Consider the following 19,825-nt stretch of genomic DNA (forward strand, 5'->3'; position numbering starts at 1 on the left):
AAAGATTATCAATGATGTCTTGCCGGGAAAAGTACAGAACAGATTCCTTAGTTTCAATGTCAGAGAATTTGTCCCATATGCACTGCAGTGTTTTAAATGCCAAAGAATGGGACATGTAGCTGCACATTGTAAAGGAAATAAAAGATGTGCCAGGTGTGGAGGGGCACATGATTACTGTGAAAACAATGTAAAGGTTAAGTACTGTAACTGTGGGGGAGAACACAGTGCAGCATTAGGTGGATGCCAGGTACAGAGAAAGGAGGAGCAGTCATGATGGTTTGGAAGCTTGTTCAGAAATATTGTGCTCATGAATGTGTGGTGTCAAAGGACACTTTGATAATGAATAAAGTTGACTTCAAAGTTTTTATTGGTAAGGTTATCAATACGACTCGGGTTGTGGAAAGCAGAAATGCCAGGTTGAAGGTTATTGTGGAGACAGCAAAAGAGATATTGGGGGTAATAGACTGTTGAAATGGTTGTTGACATGCTGAACAGTCCTAAGGGTGGAGTGATTCAGCATGATATAAAGTTTAATGGGGTTGGGGAGGGTGTGGTAGAATTTTGGGTTTTGAATTTTATTTTCATGGTAGTACAGACTTGGGCAGATCATGATTGATCGTACATTCCAGCACAGTAGGTGGCGGCATGCACTTTAAACGTTTGTTTGCGGACCGCCATGATATCATAGAAGAAGAAGAAGAAGAAGAAGAAGAAGAAGAAGAAGAAGCTACTATAAGCTCCACTAGGTGGAGGGGGAGGAGGGCGGACGCCTCGGTGGAAATGGAGTCCCTAGAGAAAACAAGAACAAGATGGTTGTCAGGAGTAGTGCAGTATTATCATAAGGAGACGTATACTTGGAAAACATAGGAGGAATGGAGGGGAAAGGAGAGGGAGAGGAGGTCTAAGAGAGAGAGGAAGAGGAGGTCTAAGAGAGAGAGGGAAGAAGAGAGGGAGAGGAGGTCTAAGAGAGAGAGGAAGAGGAGGTCTAAGAGAGAGAGGGAAGAAGAGAGGGAGAGGAGGTCTACGAGAGAGAGGGAAGAAGAGGGTGAGATTTAGTCGGATAAAAATTGTGGGGAAAAGGGAGATGATTTGTTAAAGAATGGTAGAAAGTGTAAGCAGAGGGAGCTGAAGACAGGAGGAGAAATGGAAGTGAATGAGGGTGAAGTATCAGAGGTGGTAGGTGTGGTGAAGTTATCGGGGACCGAGGTATGCACCGAGGATCAGGAGAAAGACGAGTCTGTGACAGTAGGAGTGAAGTTTATGGAAAAAGTGGACTCTTGCCTTTTGGTTGATTCATTTGTGTTTTCACAGTGGGTGAAAAAAAGAGTTGGGTAATGTGGAATCAGTGAGGGTAACCAGACGGGGTCTAGTGATAATTGTAATGTGGAATCAGTGAGGGTAACCAGACGGGGTCTAGTGATAATTGTAATGTGTAATCACGGGGTCTAGTGATAATTGTAATGTGGAATCAGTGAGGGTAACCAGACGGGGTCTAGTGATAATTGTAATGTGGAATCAGTGAGGGTAACCAGACGGGGTCTAGTGATAATTGTAATGTGGAATCAGTGAGGGTAACCAGACGGGGTCTAGTGATAATTGTAATGTGGAATCAGTGAGGGTAACCAGACGGGGTCTAGTGATAATTGTAATGTGGAATCAGTGAGGGTAACCAGACGGGGTCTAGTGATAATTGTAATGTGGAATCAGTGAGGGTAACCAGACGGGGTCTAGTGATAATTGTAATGTGGAATCAGTGAGGGTAACCAGACGGGGTCTAGTGATAATTGTTTGTGTTTCTGTTGGTCAGAGGGAGAAGGCGCTCAGAGTAAAACAAATGGGGGCAAGAAAAGTTAATTGTTTCGCTCTCAAGAAAGGGGCACCAATGAAAGGAGTGATAATTGGGGTAGCAGTAAATATAAAAGTTGACCAGCTGAGGGGAAAGATTCCTGGTGTATGTGATGCTCGTCGTTTGACGTGACGCAGACAGGGTGGCGAGTGGGGAAACAGAAGAGTCCATGTCTGTTCGTTTTAGTTTTGAAGTTGAGTCTTTGCCTGAAAAGTGAAGTTAGGATATAGAAGTTATCCTGTACGAGTGTATGTGCCAAATACATTACAATGTTACCGGTGTCAAGCTGATGGACATGTGACAGCAGTGTGTAGGAGGGGAGGTCCAAGGTGTGAGAAGTGTCCAGAAGGACAGGAGACAGCAGTGTGTAGGAGGGGAGGTCCAAGGTGTGAGAAGTGTCCAGAAGGGCAGGAGACAGCAGTGTGTAGGAGGGGAGGTCCAAGGTGTGAGAAGTGTCCAGAAGGGCAGGAGAAGTGTCCAGAGTGTCCAGGGCAGGAGACAGCAGTGTGTAGGAGGAGGTCCAAGGTGTGAGAAGTGTCCAGAAGGACAGGAGACAGCAGTGTGTAGGAGGGGAGGTCCAAGGTGTGAGAAGTGTCCAGAAGGGCAGGAGACAGCAGTGTGTAGGAGGGGAGGTCCAAGGTGTGAGAAGTGTCCAGAAGGACAGGAGACAGTGAGCAGGACAGGAGACAGTGTAGGAGGGGAGGTCCAAGGTGTGAGAAGTGTCCAGAAGGGCAGGAGACAGCAGTGTGTAGGAGGGGAGGTCCAAGGTGTGAGAAGTGTCCAGAAGGGCAGGAGACAGCAGTGTGTAGGAGGGGAGGTCCAAGGTGTGAGAAGTGTCCAGAAGGACAGGAGACAGCAGTGTGTAGGAGGGGAGGTCCAAGGTGTGAGAAGTGTCCAGAAGGGCAGGAGACAGCAGTGTGTAGGAGGGAGGTCCAAGGTGTGAGAAGTGTCCAGAAGGGCAGGAGACAGCAGTGTGTAGGAGGGGAGGTCCAAGGTGTGAGAAGTGTCCAGAAGGACAGGAGACAGCAGTGTGTAGGGGGGAGGTCCAAGGTGTGAGAAGTGTCCAGAAGGGCAGGAGACAGCAGTGTGTAGGAGGGGAGGTCCAAGGTGTGAGAAGTGTCCAGAAGGACAGGAGACAGCAGTGTGTAGGAGGAGGTCCAAGGTGTGAGAAGTGTCCAGAAGGACAGGAGACAGCAGTGTGTAGGAGGGAGGTCCAAGGTGTGAGAAGTGTCCAGAAGGACAGGAGACAGCAGTGTGTAGGAGGGGAGGTCCAAGGTGTGAGAAGTGTCCAGAAGGGCAGGAGACAGCAGTGTGTAGGAGGGGAGGTCCAAGGTGTGAGAAGTGTCCAGAAGGGCAGGAGACAGCAGTGTGTAGGAGGGGAGGTCCAAGGTGTGAGAAGTGTCCAGAAGGGCAGGAGACAGCAGTGTGTAGGAGGGGAGGTCCAAGGTGTGAGAAGTGTCCAGAAGGACAGGAGACAGCAGTGTGTAGGAGGGGAGGTCCAGGGGAGGTGTGAGAAGTGTCCAGAAGGGCAGGAGACAGCAGTGTGTAGGAGGGGAGGTCCAAGGTGTGAGAAGTGTCCAGAAGGGCAGGAGACAGCAGTGTGTAGGAGGGGAGGTCCAAGGTGTGAGAAGTGTCCAGAAGGACAGGAGACAGCAGTGTGTAGGAGGGGAGGTCCAAGGTGTGAGAAGTGTCCAGAAGGACATGAGACAGCAGTGTGTAGGAGGGGAGGTCCAAGGTGTGAGAAGTGTCCAGAAGGACAGGAGACATGGAGTGGGTAGGATGGGGAGGTTTCCAAGGTGTGAGAAGTGTCCAGAAGGGCAGTGAAGACAGGAAGATGTTAAGGAGGAGGAGTGGTGAGAGTTGAGGATATACCAGGAGGGTGTGAGAAGTGTACAGAAGGACAGGAGACAGTACAGTGGTGAGAGTTGAGATATGGGAGGTACCAAGGTGTGAGAAGTGTACAGAGGAAGGACAGGAGACAGAGGAGGAGTGGTGAGAGTTGGAGAGATATACCAGTACAGAGGGAGGAGTGGTGAGAGAAGATCTACCAGTACAGAGGAGGAGTGGTGAGAGTTGTAGAGACTACCAGTACAGTGGAGGAGTGGTGAGAGGAGGATCTACCAGTACAGGAGGGTGTGAGAGTTGTAGAGATCTACCAGTACAGAGGGAGGAGTGGTGAGACAGAGTACCAGTACAGAGGAGGAGTGGTGAGAGTTGTAGAGATAGTACCAGTAAGGGAGGAGTGGTGAGAGTTGTAGAGATCTACCAGTACAGAGGAGGAGTGGTCCAAGTTGTAGAGATAGTGTACCAGAAGGGCAGTTGGAGACAGTACAGAGGAGTGTGGTAAGAGTTGTAGAGATATACCAGGAGGTAGAGACCTACCAGTACAGAGGAGGAGTGGTAAGGTAGAGATATACCAGTGAGAAGTGATCTACCAGAAGGACAGTGGAGACAGCAGTGTGTAGGACCTACCAGTACAGAGGAGAGATATACCAGTACAGTGAGGAGTGGTAAGAGTTGTAGAGGAGTTGTAGGTACCAGTACAGAGGAGGTAGAGTGAGAAGTGTCCAGTAAGGAGGAGGAGACAGCAGTACCAGTACAGAGGAGGAGTGGTAAGAGAGTCAGTACAGAGGAAGGTGTTGAGAGATGTACCAGTACAGAGGAGGAGGAGACAGCAGATATACCAGTACAGAGGAGGGTGGTAAGAGTTGTAGAGATAGTGTACAGGAGGAGTGGGCAGTTGAGACAGTACAGTGTGTAGGAGGTAGAGATATACCCAAGGTGTGAGAAGTGTCCAGAGATCTACCAGTACAGAGGAGACAGCAGTTGTAGAGATATACCAGTACAGAGGAGGTGGTAAGGTGTAGAGAAGTACCAGTACAGAGGAGGAGTGGTGAGAGTTGTAGAGATCTACCAGTACAGAGGAGGAGTGGTCCAAGAGTTGTAGAGAACCAGTACAGAGGAGGACAGTAGAGACAGTACAGAGGAGGAGTGGTGAGTTGTAGAGGACCAGTACCAAGGTACCAGTGAGAAGTAGAGTACCAGTACAGAGGGAGGAGACAGCAGTGTCGAGTACCAGTACAGAGGAGGTCCAAGGTGTAGAGATCTACCAGTACAGAGGGAAGGTGCAGGAGATACCAGTACAGAGGAGAGTGTAGTGAGAGATCTACCAGGAGAGTACCAGTACAGAGGAGGGTGTGAGAAGAGATATACCAGTACAGAGGGAGGGCAGTTGGAGACAGCAGTACAGAGAGGAGGAGTGGTGAGTAGTAGAGTACCAGTACCAGTAGGAGAGGAGGTACCAGTACAAGGTGTGAGAAGTGTCCAGTACAGAGGAGGAGGAGACAGATATACCAGTACAGAGGAGGAGTGGGAGAGTCCAGAGGAGGTGTGAGTTGTAGAGTGTCCAGAAGGACAGTTGGAGACACCAGTACAGAGGGAGGAGTGGTGGGGAGGTACCAGTACAGAGGGAGAGTGTGAGAAGTGTACCAGAAGGAGAGGAGACAGCAGTACAGTGTGGTGAGAGTTGAGGTACCAGTACAGAGGAGGTGGTGAGTTGAGAGATGTACCAGTACAGAGGAGCAGGAGACAGAGCAGTACAGAGGAGGAGGGGAGAGTCAGTACAAGGTGTGAGAAGTGTCCAGTACAAGGGCAGGAGACAGCAGTACAGAGGAGGAGGGGAGGTCCAAGGTGTGAGAAGATATGTACAGAGGAAGGGTGAGGAGACAGTACAGTGTGTAGGAGGAGGTCCAAGGTGTGAGAAGTGTACCAGTACAGAGGAGCAGGAGACAGACCTACCAGTACAGAGGAGGAGGAGGAGAGATATACCAGTACAAGGTGTGAGAGTTGTAGAGTGTACAGAGGAGGAGGGTAAGAGGAGACCAGTACAGAGTGTAGGAGTGGAGATATACCAGTCAGAAGGTGTGAGAAGTGTCCAGAAGGGCAGGGGACAGCAGTGTAGGAGTGGGGAGGTACCAGTACAGAGGAGGAGTGTGAGAGAGAGATATACCAGTACAGAGGACATGAGACAACAGAGGAAGTGGTGAGAGTTGTAGATATTACAGAGGAGGAAAGTAGTGGAATGTACAGAGGAGGAGTGGTAGAGTTGTAGAGGGTACCAGTACATGGAGAGTGGTAAGAGGAGAGATAATACAGAGGAGGCAGTGGTAAGAGTTGAGGTTTCAGAGGAGGGTTAGAGTTGTAGAGTACAGTACAGAGGAGGAGTATGAGTTGAGGATATACCAGTACAGAGGAGAAAGTAGAGATACCAGTACAGAGGAGAGTGGTGAGAGTTGTAGAGATCTACCAGTACAGAGGAGGAGTGGTGAGAGTTGTAGAGATATACCAGTACAGAGGAGGAGTGGTAGAGTTGTAGAGATACCAGTACAGAGGGGAGGAGTTGTGATATACCAGTACAGAGGAGGAGTTGTAGAGATATACCAGTACAGAGGAGGAGTGGTGAGAGTTGTAGAGATATACCAGTACAGAGGAGGAGTGGTGAGAGTTGTAGAGATATACCAGTACAGAGGAGGAGTGGTGAGAGTTGTAGAGATCTACCAGTACAGAGGAGGAGTGGTGAGAGTTGTAGAGATATACCAGTACAGAGGAGGAGTGGTGAGAGTTGTAGAGATATACCAGTACAGAGGGAGGAGTGGTGAGAGTTGTACCAGTACAGAGGAGATGAGAGTTGTACCAGTACAGAGGAGGAGTGGTGAGAGTTGTAGAGATATACCAGTACAGAGGGAGGAGTGGTGAGAGTTGTAGAGATCTACCAGTACAGAGGAGGAGTGGTGAGAGTTGTAGAGATCTACCAGTACAGAGGAGGAGTGGTGAGAGTTGTAGAGATCTACCAGTACAGAGGAGGAGTGGTGAGAGAGAGATATACCAGTACAGAGGGAGGAGTGGTGAGAGTTGTAGAGACCAGTACAGAGGAGGAGTGGTGAGAGTTGTAGAGATCTACCAGTACAGAGGAGGAGTGGTGAGAGTTGTAGAGATCTACCAGTACAGAGTGGGAGGTTGTAGAGATCTACCAGTACAGAGGGAAGAGTGGTGAGAGTTGTAGAGATCTACCAGTACAGAGGGAGGAGTGGTGAGAGTAGTAGAGATCTACCAGTACAGAGGGAGGAGTGGTGAGAGTTGTAGAGATCTACCAGTACAGAGGGAGGAGTGGTGAGAGTAGTAGAGATCTACCAGTACAGAGGGAGGAGTGGTGAGAGTTGTAGAGATCTACCAGTACAGAGGAGGAGTGGTGAGAGTTGTAGAGATCTACCAGTACAGAGGAGGAGTGGTGAGAGTTGTAGAGATCTACCAGTACAGAGGAGGAGTGGTGAGAGTTGTAGAGATCTACCAGTACAGAGGGAGGAGTGGTGAGAGTTGTAGAGATCTACCAGTACAGAGGAGGAGTGGTGAGAGTTGTAGAGATCTACCAGTACAGAGGGAGGAGTGGTGAGAGTTGTCGAGATATACCAGTACAGAGGGAGGAGTGGTGAGAGTCGAGATTGTACAGAGGAGATCTACCAGTACAGAGGAGAGGAGGAGTGGTACAGAGGGAGGAGAGTTGTAGAGATATACCAGTACAGAGGAGGAGTGGTGAGAGTTGTAGAGATATACCAGTACAGAGGGAGGAGTGGTGAGAGTTGTAGAGATATACCAGTACAGAGGAGGAGTGGTGAGAGTTGTAGAGATCTACCAGTACAGAGGGAGGAGTGGTGAGAGTTGTAGAGATCTACCAGTACAGAGGAGGAGTGGTGAGAGTTGTAGAGATCTACCAGTACAGAGGAGGAGTGGTGAGAGTTGTAGAGATATACCAGTACAGAGGAGGAGTGGTGAGAGTTGTAGAGATATACCAGTACAGAGGAGGAGTGGTGAGAGTTGTAGAGATATACCAGTACAGAGGAGGAGTGGTGAGAGTTGTAGAGATCTACCAGTACAGAGGGAGGAGTGGTGAGACAGTAGAGATCTACCAGTACAGAGGAGGAGTGGTGAGAGTTGTAGAGATATACCAGTACAGAGGAGGAGTGGTGAGAGTTGTAGAGATATACCAGTACAGAGGAGGAGTGGTGAGAGTTGTAGAGATCTACCAGTACAGAGGAGGAGTGGTGAGAGTTGTAGAGATCTACCAGTACAGAGGAGGAGTGGTGAGAGTTGTAGAGATATCTACCAGTACAGAGGAGGAGTGGTGAGAGTTGTAGAGATATACCAGTACAGAGGAGGAGTGGTGAGAGTTGTAGAGATATACCAGTACAGAGGGAGGAGTGGTGAGAGTTGTAGAGATATACCAGTACAGAGGAGGAGTGGTGAGAGTTGTAGAGATATACCAGTACAGAGGGAGGAGTGGTGAGAGTTGTAGAGATCTACCAGTACAGAGGAGGAGTGGTGAGAGTTGTAGAGATATACCAGTACAGAGGAGGAGTGGTGAGAGTTGTAGAGATCTACCAGTACAGAGGAGGAGTGGTGAGAGTTGTAGAGATATACCAGTACAGAGGGGAGGAGTGGTACAGAGAGTAGTAGAGATATACCAGTACAGAGGGAGGAGTGGTGAGAGTTGTAGAGATCTACCAGTACAGAGGGGAGAGAGTTGTAGAGATATACCAGTACAGAGGAGGAGTGGTGAGAGTTAGAGATATACCAGTACAGAGGAGGAGTGGTGAGAGTTGTAGAGATCTACCAGTACAGAGGAGGAGTGGTGAGAGTTGTAGAGATATACCAGTACAGAGGAGGAGTGGTGAGAGTACCAGTACAGAGGGAGATCTACCAGTACAGAGGAGGAGTGGTGAGAGTTGTAGAGATCTACCAGTACAGAGGAGGAGTGGTGAGAGTTGTAGAGATATACCAGTACAGAGGAGGAGTGGTGAGAGTTGTAGAGATATACCAGTACAGAGGAGGAGTGGTGAGAGTTGTAGAGATCTACCAGTACAGAGGAGGAGTGAGTGGAGAGTTGTACAGAGGAGGAGTGGTGATGTAGAGATACCAGTACAGAGGGAGGAGTGGTGAGAGAGTGGTGAGAGTTGTAGAGATCTACCAGTACAGAGGAGGAGTGGTGAGAGTTGTAGAGATCTACCAGTACAGAGGAGGAGTGGTGAGAGTTGTAGAGATATACCAGTACAGAGGAGGAGTGGTGAGAGTTGTAGAGATATACCAGTACAGAGGAGGAGTGGTGAGAGTTGTGAGAGTTGTAGATATACCAGTACAGAAAGTGATATAAGTTTCAGTAAGATTGAATTTTTAGCATTTATAGCAATGGTTATCAACTGTACTGCAAGGGATGGAACGGAAGTTGCATAAAATTGACATTGTGGTGGCAGCTGCAGAGAGGTATTTGGGTGTGTGAGACTTGACATCAGAAGAGTTACAGGATGTGTTAAGTGGTGATGTCCCATCCTTTCAGGATGATGGAATGAGGTAGGAATAAATACATTTAATTAGTGGAGTAGGGTGGTGTTAATTTATTATAGATTGTTTTTATGTGTGAGTGTAATGTTAGATGGTAGGGTATTTATTTAGTACATTTTTCTTTTTCAAGCAAAGTATAAGGGAGTTGTACTCCAGTCTAGTAGGTGGCGGTAATGCAACGAATTGGATGCCAACCGTCGTTAAATCTCGAAGAAGAAGCCACTAGGTGGAGGCAAATAGTAAGAAATAGACAGGGCTTCGATAGCACTGGGGCGGTGCTCTTCGTGCACACACTTCCTGAAAATGGGCTCGGAAGAGAGTTTGGACACGAAATGCGCTTTGATATCTTTACCAAAACACTCATACTGGTTTGACTTTTGGCTGTTTGTGATGTTTGACATCGCATTTTTCCTCGTTATGTATTTCATAGTTCCCTAGCTAAAATGGTAAGTTTGAGTACAACTGCAAAACCCCAGATAGCTAGCTACAAATTAGACTTGCTAGCTATGGTGGCTAAGGAAGTGAGAGTGCCAGTTAAGTTAGTTGTGTTTGAGCACACCCTGTGTATTTTAAAGTTAGCTAATTTATCATATTAAAATAAATAAATATATATATATATATATATATATATATATATATATATACACACAAATACCACTTGTTGTATCTGGTTGCGCACCAGAACATGTGTATTGAAGGTTATTAAAACATTGTTGAATTGTATCCCTTGCAGGAGTGACTTGGAATTCTAGACTTGAAGTGCCGCCCCCTTTAACCATGACCCCCTGCTGGCTGAAATGATCGATCTTTAAAAAGGAGTGTTTACACCACTGAGGTATGAGGTTTACACCCCTCGACCAGATTGGTGTTCAAATTATATTGGATGTCTTCCTTTGTTAGGCCTATATGTTGTTTTTAACTGCCCACATTTTGGTATTATATGAAATATTTACCAGTATTTTTCAGTATGTCCAGAAAATAGCAAAATTGTGAGACCATAACATTTGAATATGCCTGTTGTTGAAATCAAGACAATAATTTGTGGCAGTCTGACTACTTAAAATGTGAAACTCAACTTCAATACAACACCTCACTCTGGATAAAAGTGGCTGCTAAATGACTGCAATGTCACAAGAACTGCAGGTTAACATGATGTAGCTAGTGGAATAAAGTGTGCTCTCTAAAATTTGTATGTCTGATTTGGATATGAGACGATTGAGAGAAGGTGACTTGATTGAGCCACCTAAACATGATGATTGGAACAAGATTACAGCAATAAGGGGAAAGAGATGTATTCCCGGTCTCTTGAACAAAGATCCTACTGAAACTACATCGGCATAAACCAGAGATCTGTAAATCCATGTCTGGAATAAAAGTGATGTACACTATGAGATAAACCTATGTAAATCCCAAAATAAACATGTTTTTTTTTCTGTCACATTCTGAGATGTGCATAGTGGAATCATATTTACTAATAATTTTGACATGTTTTATACAAATATATAGTTTGTTTTTGTATCTTGTGTTTTTGTAGTAGCACAGTAAATAAAGACAGCCGGAAGTTTACACCAGAGTCGTGCCAATGTATGGTCGGTAGGTGGCAGTATAAGCGCCTTTTCCCATTGATGGACCAGAGAGGAAGAAAACTTTCCCGGAAGATAAAAAAGAAGAGGAAGGACGCTAGCCTGCCAGATAGTGGATAAGCTAAACTATTATACTCCCAAATGTGTTTCTGTGATTTATATAAACCAAACTAGTTTATTAAAGTTATATAAGTCACAACTCAATTATCCATAATGATGGAAATCTGTGTCACGACAAAACCAGTGGAGAATGCAGGTTCGTTTAAAATAAGTACCCAGCTAACGTTGGCTAGCCACCTGCGGCTACTGTTAGTTATAGCAAAGATACAGGCTGTCTAGGTGGACTAGCCATTGGGGTAGACTAGCTACTAGAAGATGGATCGAATAGATAAAATAGTTGGGCCACTGATTCACATTTTAGCTACATCTTTATTTGCTAGCGTCTACTCAAGTTATGCGGCAATGTAACGTTATGCCTCCTAACCCGCATTACCAATAATTATTGTCCCAAGATTGTCTCGTCTCTCTCACCAAACTCAATGACTAATTTTTGCCCGTAGATATCTTCCTCCCGTTATCCTCTTTGCGCCTGTTGATACCACCTCTGAGGCTGCTCTCTGCGGCCATGTGGCAAGTAGCGCAACGAAGAGATGTCATGGATTATGAGAAACTAGAGGAGTTCGTCGGCCTGGTGACAGCGACAGTTCCAGACCTGTTGAATGAGAAACAGAGGGCCAAGCTTCTTCTGCGGCTGCGAACAAGGGTTAGTGGCGAATACAGTTAAGGATTATGTTTTTGTAAACTGGAACCCCTAACAGCAGTAGTTTGGACAGTGTGTTTAGAGCCATCTCTGATTAAAACGGTCTTTCTTTATATTGGCTTTATGTAGCTGCTGATTAGTTAGGTTCTGTCCATTTTCCTGATTGCATGGGGGTTGTCCATGGTCCTGATCAGTTGGGTTCTGTCTACTGTCCTGATTGCTCAGGTTCTGTCAGTGGTCATCATCTGTTGGGTGCTGTTGTCTACTTCCTTGAATACTGTTATTCCTTTCAGGTGATACTAGAGTTGTGCTCCACTGATCATACAGCTGATATCCAGATCATCCAACCCCACCTGGACAGAATTCGCCCCCCTGGACACACAGGGGTAAGTAATGATACTCTGTGGAGGACAACTTCAATTTAGCATGGGGCCATATGTATCAAACTTCTCGGAGGAGGAGTGCTGATCTAGGATCAGGTCCCCCCTGTCCTTGTAATCCTTGTAATTGTGATATAAAATGCTTAACTGATCCTAAATCAGCTTACTTTGAGATGCTTGATGTATATGGCCCCTGGTCTTTATGGAACCGCCTTTGCCATTCCTATCATTTGAAATGTGCTTATTTAAATCACGTATTTGCCTAGGATAAGATAGAATTAAAACATTGACATAATGAATAAGCAACCGTCAGATCCTTTGCACCAATTAGCTTGCGCTAATTTCCAGTGCTTGTTCCTATATGTCAAGGCCATCAAGGACAGCAGTGTTGCTCCCTCTTATTTTCAGTGGTGGGTGACAGTGGTTTACTGTTCCCTTATCACTGATAAGTTCTATTTCACAGAGTGGAGATGCTGAGGTGGATGCAGAAGAGGCCATCTTCCTGGAGCTCATCCAGACTTTGCTGAAAGACCCAGCGGAGAGAGAACACTTCTTCCAGGTCAGTCTGCCTCCATCATATGTTAAGGTCTCTCTCTCTAGCTTCCTGGTTCTGTTTAGTTACCAAAGACTATTTACAGTCCTTGGAATTATATTACCCCGGAGGGAAGTTTTCCATAGGTACAGATCTAGGACCAGCTTCCCCGCCCCCAATCTAACCTTGACCATCAGTGGGTTAAATGCAGAACTGACCCAAGATTAGCATCTAGGGTCAACTTCACCCTACACCAATTATATCCCCATCTATCTTGATTCCAGGAGGTGTTTCCAACGGAGTACGGCGCCAGCTATGACACAGATATGCAACTACTTGTGTGGGAATTCCTTTCTAAACTGGAGAAGATATTGCCAGTACCAGACCTTGGACAGGTAGCACAAAGTAACACCTCACTAGGTCACCTTCAGCTGGGTTCAAGTCCCCTTCTGTTATTGTATTGGGAAAATCCTGCAGTGCTGACCATGATGGCAACATTTAGACTGGTTAAGTTATAGGAGGGTAATATGTTCTGTATCTTATTAGGAGAAGATATCCAAGCTGTACTGTCACTTTCTGCACATAACCTCTGCCTTATAGCCACTCTGGGGCCACGCTGTTAGCTGAGGTGCTAGCCACCGGCTTCTCTGGTGTTCTTGAAATGGGCCTAGCATTTTGAAACGTTCCCCAGTGTGAAAAAAAACATGTCAACTTTCCAGCATATTGTCACTCACTTGTTTGCATCTCTGCTCCTATAGACTGTGTCATGGCTCAGTTCTGCTCCCTCTGTCCTGGAGGAGTGTTTGCAGGCCCTCTCTCAACCTGAGGACCTGAAATCCCTGCTGCAACACCACACATGTCTTGAGAACTTGGGCACTCAGAGTAAGGAGGAAATATTGAATGTCTTTCTCTGTTACTACATATAATAAAATGTGGAGACTGTGGTATGCCCTGTAAAAACAACCACCTAATGCTTGTGCTGCCTCTGTCTCCTTTTCCCATTGTATTCCTTCAGGTCACACCGTTGAGATGTCTTCTCAGGTCTTTGCCTGTTCCCAGTGCCCATTCTTTCACATGCAGGAATCCTACCTCCTCCAGCACATTGAGCGAAATCACCCAGAGGAGTACAGCAAGCTCCAGAAAACTGAAGAGAACCCAGCGCTTCCCGGGAAAAAGTTCCCCCGTCCTGAATTCCCCAAGCCTTTCCCCATCCACGCAAGCTCTGAACCCGGTGCTCACACATGTCACGAGTGTGGAAAGACTTTCACTCGCTCATCAGACGTGACCAGGCACCAGCGCATTCACACAGGGGAGCGTCCGTACACCTGCAAGGAGTGCGACAAGGGTTTCAAAAACTCCTGGGATCTGACGAGGCATCAGCGGATTCACACCGGGGAACGCCCATATATCTGCCCTCAATGTGGCAAGGGGTTCACCCAACTGGGCCTACTGTCCCTGCACTTCACCAGAACGCCTTGTGGCCAGAGTGCTGATCCCCCACTACAGTCCACAGAGCAACAGGAGGAGCCAAACGACAAAGGGAGTGGTCAGTACAAGTGTCAGAAATGTGGGGCTAGCTTTGACACCGTACTAGAGCGGCTGAAGCATAGGCAAACCCACGTGGTGAATCGCCATTACAAGTGTTCCCAGTGCGAGAAGATCTACGGCCGCCCGTCTGACCTGAGGAGACATCAGATGAAGCACACCGGAGAGAGACCCTTCCCCTGCGCAGAGTGCGGCAAGGGCTTCACTCACGTGTGGCTGCTGAACAAGCACCGGCAAATCCACACCAAGGAGCGGCCGTACCCGTGCCCGGAGTGCGGCAAGAGTTTCACCCAGTTACAGATACTGAACAGACACCAACTGATTCACAACGGGCAGAGGCCTTTCCAGTGCTCCTTCTGCGAGAAAAGTTTTACTCAGCTCGCGGGCCTGACGAGACACGAGAGGATTCATACAGGGGAGAGGCCATACCTCTGCACCGTCTGTCAGAAGACCTTCTTAACACATGGGGAGCTGGTGAGACACCAACGCAGCCACAGCGACTTCAGACCGTTCTCTTGCTCTCAGTGTCCCAAGAGCTTCAAAACCAAGCGTGCACAGAGTGAACACATGAATACCCACACAGGGGAGCGACCGTTCTCTTGCGCACACTGTGGGAAGGAGTTTGCCAAGTCTACTTCCCTCATAAGACACAACCTGATGCACACAGGGGAGAGACCGCATCAGTGCGCTCAGTGTGGCAAGACCTTCCTTACCTCTGGGGAGCTGCTCCTCCACAGACGAATACACACAGGGGAGCGGCCATACCCGTGCTCGGTCTGTGAACGGAGGTTTAGGTGTTCGTCAGACCTGACCATGCATCTGCGGACACACACAGGAGAGCGCCCATACTCCTGTATGTTGTGTAAAAAGTGCTTCTCCACCTCAACGCGTCTCAAAAGGCACCTGCGCACTCACATAGGGAAAGGTGTGTAATCATGGCAAGAACCTTCGAAAATATTGTCATGTATATTAATTTATTTTCCAAATCATGTTTATGGACTGCATTACTGACTAGTATGAGGACACAAAATATATGCATGTTACTAAAACTCAGCCTTACAACATGCTCTATTAAAAAATACAATTATGCCTTTAATTCACATTAAACATTTTATTTTAACACTTGGTGTGGAATTTTTCTTGGCTCATCTCTTGTATTTCCCTGTTAACAGTTCAACACAAATGTTGTACACACACATTTTCCAACAGTAGACCTGTTCGATCAGCCCACTGCCCATAAACTAGTCAACTGAAGAACAATATGATGCGCCCTCCCTGATCAGACGGCTTTTCTGTTTCGTTATGAAGTATTGGTGTGAAATAATTAGAAGTGGAAAGATACCCCTTTGAGGTTAAAGCACCAGTCATGTGAGAAATGTTGAAATAAGCAACCAATGATTTAAATTATCATTGGGCACAATGGTAAGGTTTGGTTAGGTAATTATAATTTGAGGTTGAGTTGACAAAATTAAATTCTAACACTACACAAATATGCTTTCTGATATACTAAGGCTTTTTCTGTTAATGGCATCAACCATATCAAGGATGGACATGTATTCAAACATTTGATTTAGCATGCTTAGGTCATCCATCTTTTATTATGAGAAAATACTATGGTTCATTATGAAGTATTTTATTACAACTGAACTTTTCTTAATAAAGTATACCATTTATTATCGGTGGGCGGGGTATCGTGTCGTTCACTACAACCGTCACGCAGCGTAAACGTTAAACCTAACAACACACCCCTGGAGTCTAACGAGCTACTGACACCTACTGGTGGAGATCGAGTCGTGTCTGGCGACAAAAATTCAGGTGACGATTAACATCTCGCCTGTAAACTTTACAAAACAAGGTTCTTCAAAATCCCTTTCTTTTATGATTCTGTCAAACATAATGCAGCTAGCTATTCGTGGGTTGCACAGATGCCGCATCATATTGATGTCCAACGGATGCTCAGTCTTTCTGAACTGGGGCTAATGACATTGCTAAAGTAGACAACCTTTGTAGAAAACAAAATTGGCATCATTATGATGTCAAGTTTACTTGAGAAATGGCAGTGTTGTCATCATGAGCTAAGCAAAGTTCGACAGAAAAAGCTAGCAGTGCTAACGTTAAGCTAACTAAAACGTCGATGCCCAGTCGTAGCTAGCTAGCTAAAGTTATACTGCATATAAAGTCAATCTGGCGACATTACAATGATGACAAAAGCTTGTCCTACTAATTATTTTCCTCCTTTTTAAAATGTCATTGTGTTTCCAAGCCACGGTAATGCACTTCATACAATATCTTCATCAACACCAAGACCACATGAAATAGAATGCTCAGCTGGGCATCAGTCGAATCAAACGAATGTTCAAAACAATATTGTATGACGAAACGTGCAGCCCAGGAATACAATGAAACCACGTGTTATCACGCGACATTTGCCTGGTTCACTGTGTTCCATTTGTTTTGAATCTAAGCAACTGCAACAATGCCGAAGAGAGGGAGAAAGGTATGTCGATTGATAGACTATATTTCTGAAAGGCTACAAAACAATAATTTATTACCGGATAAATTACTGTAGAAGTCGTGTTTCAAACGGTGTTTAACTAGAGTGTGTGTATTTGTTTATTTTAACATGGAACTAGAAGAAGAGGTCAACCCCTGTAACCATCGAGAACGCCAGGTGAATTTACATTAGAAAATTGAGGCCCACATAGATCCAATTTAATTATAATATGTAATTCTATATTTAGGCCTATATAAAAAAATGTCCCAGAGAAAACAATCTAATGAATTATCTAATAGTGTCATTAATGTCACATGAAACCCCAGCTATGGTAAAGGAAGTTTCTAATGAACTCCACCAACAGAGTGAAGCAGAGACAAGTCTGTCTTTGTGGAATTCAGCTACGACTACATTGATTCACCAAAAGTCAATACTTGTAAAAAATATATACTGTATATATAATGAAATGCTTACCTTGTACCCATGTTTGTCCTCAGTAGTTGCGTGCCTTTCTTTGTTTGATGAAATCCATACTTTTTCAATAAACCTTAATCAAATACAACCACCTGCTGTTTCCTTAAGATTCAATTGGCACATGCTCATTTTCACTGAGTTGCCATCTTAGAGCAACAGCAATGAGCAAACAGTCAGTGGTTGTATTTGATTAACATTTATTGAAAAGGTATGGATTTCATCAAATAAAGGCACGCAACTACAGAGGACAAACATAGGTACAAGGTAAGCATTTCATTATTTACATTTTTTGAAGAATTGACCTTGGGCGAATCAATGTTGTCAGAGCTGAATTCCACAAAGACTGTTCTCCACAAAGCCTGTTCATCAGAAATGTCCTTCACCATGGAGGGGAGTTTAGTCAGCTACACACTGACTAATGCATATATGGTCAAATATCTGCAGGAACAATGAGACGACACATGACTCGATACGCCGTTACGCAGGAAAAATTGTGGTGAGCCATCAATTGTGAACGATACCTTTGCTCTATGTATGTGGTTTCACTGTATAAACATTTGCCTTGACTTTGTATTAATGAACCTGCATCATCTTAAACATACATCTTGCATTTACTTGTAGGACTACATTGCCCAGTCAACCACTGCTTTCTCTCAGGAAGATGTTTCCGGTATAGGCCTACATAACATCTTGGGGAAGACTGTAGAGGGCCTTCTCCAAAAAGTGTGCGGAGGGGTCTCAAGCATCCTGAACAAGTATTTGTATGGGGCGGGGGTGTTGTCTGATGCGGTGATCCCAGTAAATCTCTTGCCTGTAGCTTCAAATGGAGACAATCGGAAAATGGAAAAAAGATGGCAGGACTGCACTGAGGAAGACTGTGAACTGATAATTATCCGACTGACAGGGACTGTAATTATCACCATGTTGGATAGTGTTATGGAGAGTTGCAGGACGGACCCCACACACAGTTCTTTCTTAGAAGAACTGGGGCTCACCATGGAAATGGTAACGATCATACGTGAAGTAGCAGAATGTGCAGCAAACGCCACAAGTAATGATTTCAGTCAGTTCACAGTTGGAGGAGTTCCTCTCTTTCAGAGACCACTGAGCAATCTCTCCTCTGGGCCGAGTCAACCAGCATCCCCCAAAATGCCTTGCCAACATCCACTGTTCCCACACCTGTCTCAAAGGTGAGCTCAGCCAGTCCCAGATCCACTGACTCAGGGACCACACAAGTCAGGAAGCCAAGACAATCAACAGAAGGAGTTCAGAGACTCTCCGAAAGGCAGCAGAATCCAGGGAGGAGATCACGTCTCTAGTGATTGAAACCATTCTACGGTCAGTTGCGGATTTAGCCAGGCATGGACTTCTGCAAGCTGCACCCAGTAGACTGGATGCCCCCTTTTATGGAGGTGATGCAGAAAACAAACATGTGAAGCCAATTCATAAAAGCATTAATTAAACAAATATGTTGTTAAAAGGTGAGTCAGCAGTTTGTTTCTATGGCAACAAAAACATGAAATAAAGTCAAATGTACGACTGTTTTTAATTTTTAATGAAAGCCTTATGAAGGGATTTAACACAGAACGTTGTGTTAAACGATGAATGTCAGTTATAGAATCAAGTACTGAATGTGAAATGGCAGTGCAGATATAATGATATGATATTTTCCAACAACAAAATAATGTTTAACAAGACTCCATCCAAGAATACATTCAGGTCACCAGATGGTGATAATAGAATAATAGCATTGATTATAGCAAGCAACACTGTATGAAAGCTCAGATAGTCTAATAAAATAAAGAAATATGAACCTTAAAAAAAAAGGTGTAGAAGTTACATGCCTGAGTTCATTTTGGATTTTCAATATTCAGGAGTTGCATATTCCTTTCCTTTGGACCAATGGTGGGGAGTAAAGCTGTGCATTGGAAACAAACTCAGGGCTCACCAGCCATACAATCAATAATGCAGTTTTCATGTGGTTTGAGTTTGTACCCATGAAATACATGTCAAGATGCTAACACTTGAAAGTTCAGCTGACACACGTTAAAGCCATGTATGCGCAGCAAATAGGCTACAATATGTATGCACACACACACATACAGGGAAATAACATCAAAGTCGCAATTGCAACACTGTTGCACATGGAGCCTGGTATGGCCTCGTACATATGAGCCAGTGGACAGCGCCTAGTGCTGAAAACGTAAAAGCGCTGTTTTGATTTGGACATTTGGCATCTGACGTAGCTAGCTAAAGTCTTCTAACGCTTCGAATACTTGAACACAAACAATCATCAACTTGTTGCTAAAAGAAACAGTAGCTTGCTAGCTCCCGATGTTTGCTTGATATAGTTAAACTCGAGCGTTTGGTCGTTTGTTTGAGGGACGCTGTAATTGATTTTGACAAAATTAGGTCAATTATCTTGAGTTATGAGTTTGCTATTTTTTTAAATACATTTTCCACTACAACTGCGTTGTTAATTTGCTACGTAACTTAGCTGACGTTAGTTGCTGACAATGCAGCATGTTATTTAAAAAAAATGTAATTCTTTGACAACTATTCAGGTTATGTTAATGTGTAGAAAACACAGTCAATACTGAACCATACATTTTTCCTTCCAGCTGGCAGAGAAAGCCATTAGGGAAGCTGTGCACACAGTTCTGACAGATGGACACCATGGGGAGTTTTCAAGCCTAAGAATAATGGAGCTGAAATGCATTGATATGTCTAAGACACCTAAAGCCCAATCAACCTTGGAGTCCATTCATCTGCCCAAAGACAGTAATGACAGCTTGAAATCAGGATCCTGTGAGGACTCC

At 45.3% G+C, this 19,825-nt stretch overlaps 2 protein-coding genes across 4 annotated transcripts; both read left to right on the top strand.

Moving 5' to 3' along the window:
• Positions 1-9,503: 9,503 nt before the first annotated feature.
• Positions 9,504-15,160, top strand: LOC118374004 (zinc finger protein ZFP2-like). Of its 2 annotated transcripts, XM_052508935.1 has the most exons (9): positions 9,504-9,684; positions 9,972-10,073; positions 10,773-11,077; positions 11,382-11,584; positions 11,875-11,967; positions 12,425-12,520; positions 12,778-12,888; positions 13,252-13,375; positions 13,509-15,160. In XM_052508935.1, exons 3-9 carry the CDS (start codon positions 11,035-11,037, stop codon positions 14,969-14,971), a joined length of 2,133 nt encoding a protein of 710 aa, XP_052364895.1. In that variant the 5' UTR covers positions 9,504-9,684; positions 9,972-10,073; positions 10,773-11,034; the 3' UTR covers positions 14,972-15,160. The 2 variants fall into 2 exon arrangements, with proteins under 2 accessions (XP_052364895.1, XP_052364896.1); XM_052508936.1 differs by lacking the exon at positions 10,773-11,077.
• Positions 15,161-16,269: 1,109 nt separating this feature from the next.
• Positions 16,270-18,379, top strand: LOC127905976 (uncharacterized). 2 transcript variants are annotated; one of them, XM_052508938.1, is made up of 4 exons: positions 16,270-16,535; positions 16,675-16,709; positions 17,451-17,502; positions 17,628-18,373. In XM_052508938.1, the coding sequence occupies exons 1-4, from the start codon at positions 16,515-16,517 to the stop codon at positions 18,198-18,200; spliced, it is 681 nt and encodes a 226-aa protein (XP_052364898.1). In that variant the 5' UTR covers positions 16,270-16,514; the 3' UTR covers positions 18,201-18,373. The 2 variants fall into 2 exon arrangements, with proteins under 2 accessions (XP_052364898.1, XP_052364897.1); XM_052508937.1 differs by having other exon boundaries at positions 16,275-16,535; positions 16,672-16,709; positions 17,628-18,379.
• The last annotated feature ends 1,446 nt before the right edge of the window (positions 18,380-19,825 follow it).

Source organism: Oncorhynchus keta, unplaced genomic scaffold, assembly GCF_023373465.1.
Source record: "Oncorhynchus keta strain PuntledgeMale-10-30-2019 unplaced genomic scaffold, Oket_V2 Un_contig_3968_pilon_pilon, whole genome shotgun sequence".
Classification (NCBI taxonomy): domain Eukaryota; kingdom Metazoa; phylum Chordata; class Actinopteri; order Salmoniformes; family Salmonidae; genus Oncorhynchus; species Oncorhynchus keta.

Coding starts and splice junctions, on each gene's coding strand:
- LOC118374004 (XM_052508935.1), top strand. CDS start 11,035: ATGATGGAAATCTGTGTCACGACAAAACCAGTGGAGAATGCAG. Junction 12,521..12,777: donor AGAGAGAACACTTCTTCCAG/GTCAGTCTGCCT, acceptor TCTTGATTCCAG/GAGGTGTTTCCAACGGAGTA. Junction 12,889..13,251: donor CAGTACCAGACCTTGGACAG/GTAGCACAAAGT, acceptor CTGCTCCTATAG/ACTGTGTCATGGCTCAGTTC.
- LOC127905976 (XM_052508937.1), top strand. CDS start 16,515: ATGCCGAAGAGAGGGAGAAAG. Junction 16,536..16,671: donor TGCCGAAGAGAGGGAGAAAG/GTATGTCGATTG, acceptor ACATGGAACTAG/AAGAAGAGGTCAACCCCTGT. Junction 17,503..17,627: donor GTTACGCAGGAAAAATTGTG/GTGAGCCATCAA, acceptor ATTTACTTGTAG/GACTACATTGCCCAGTCAAC.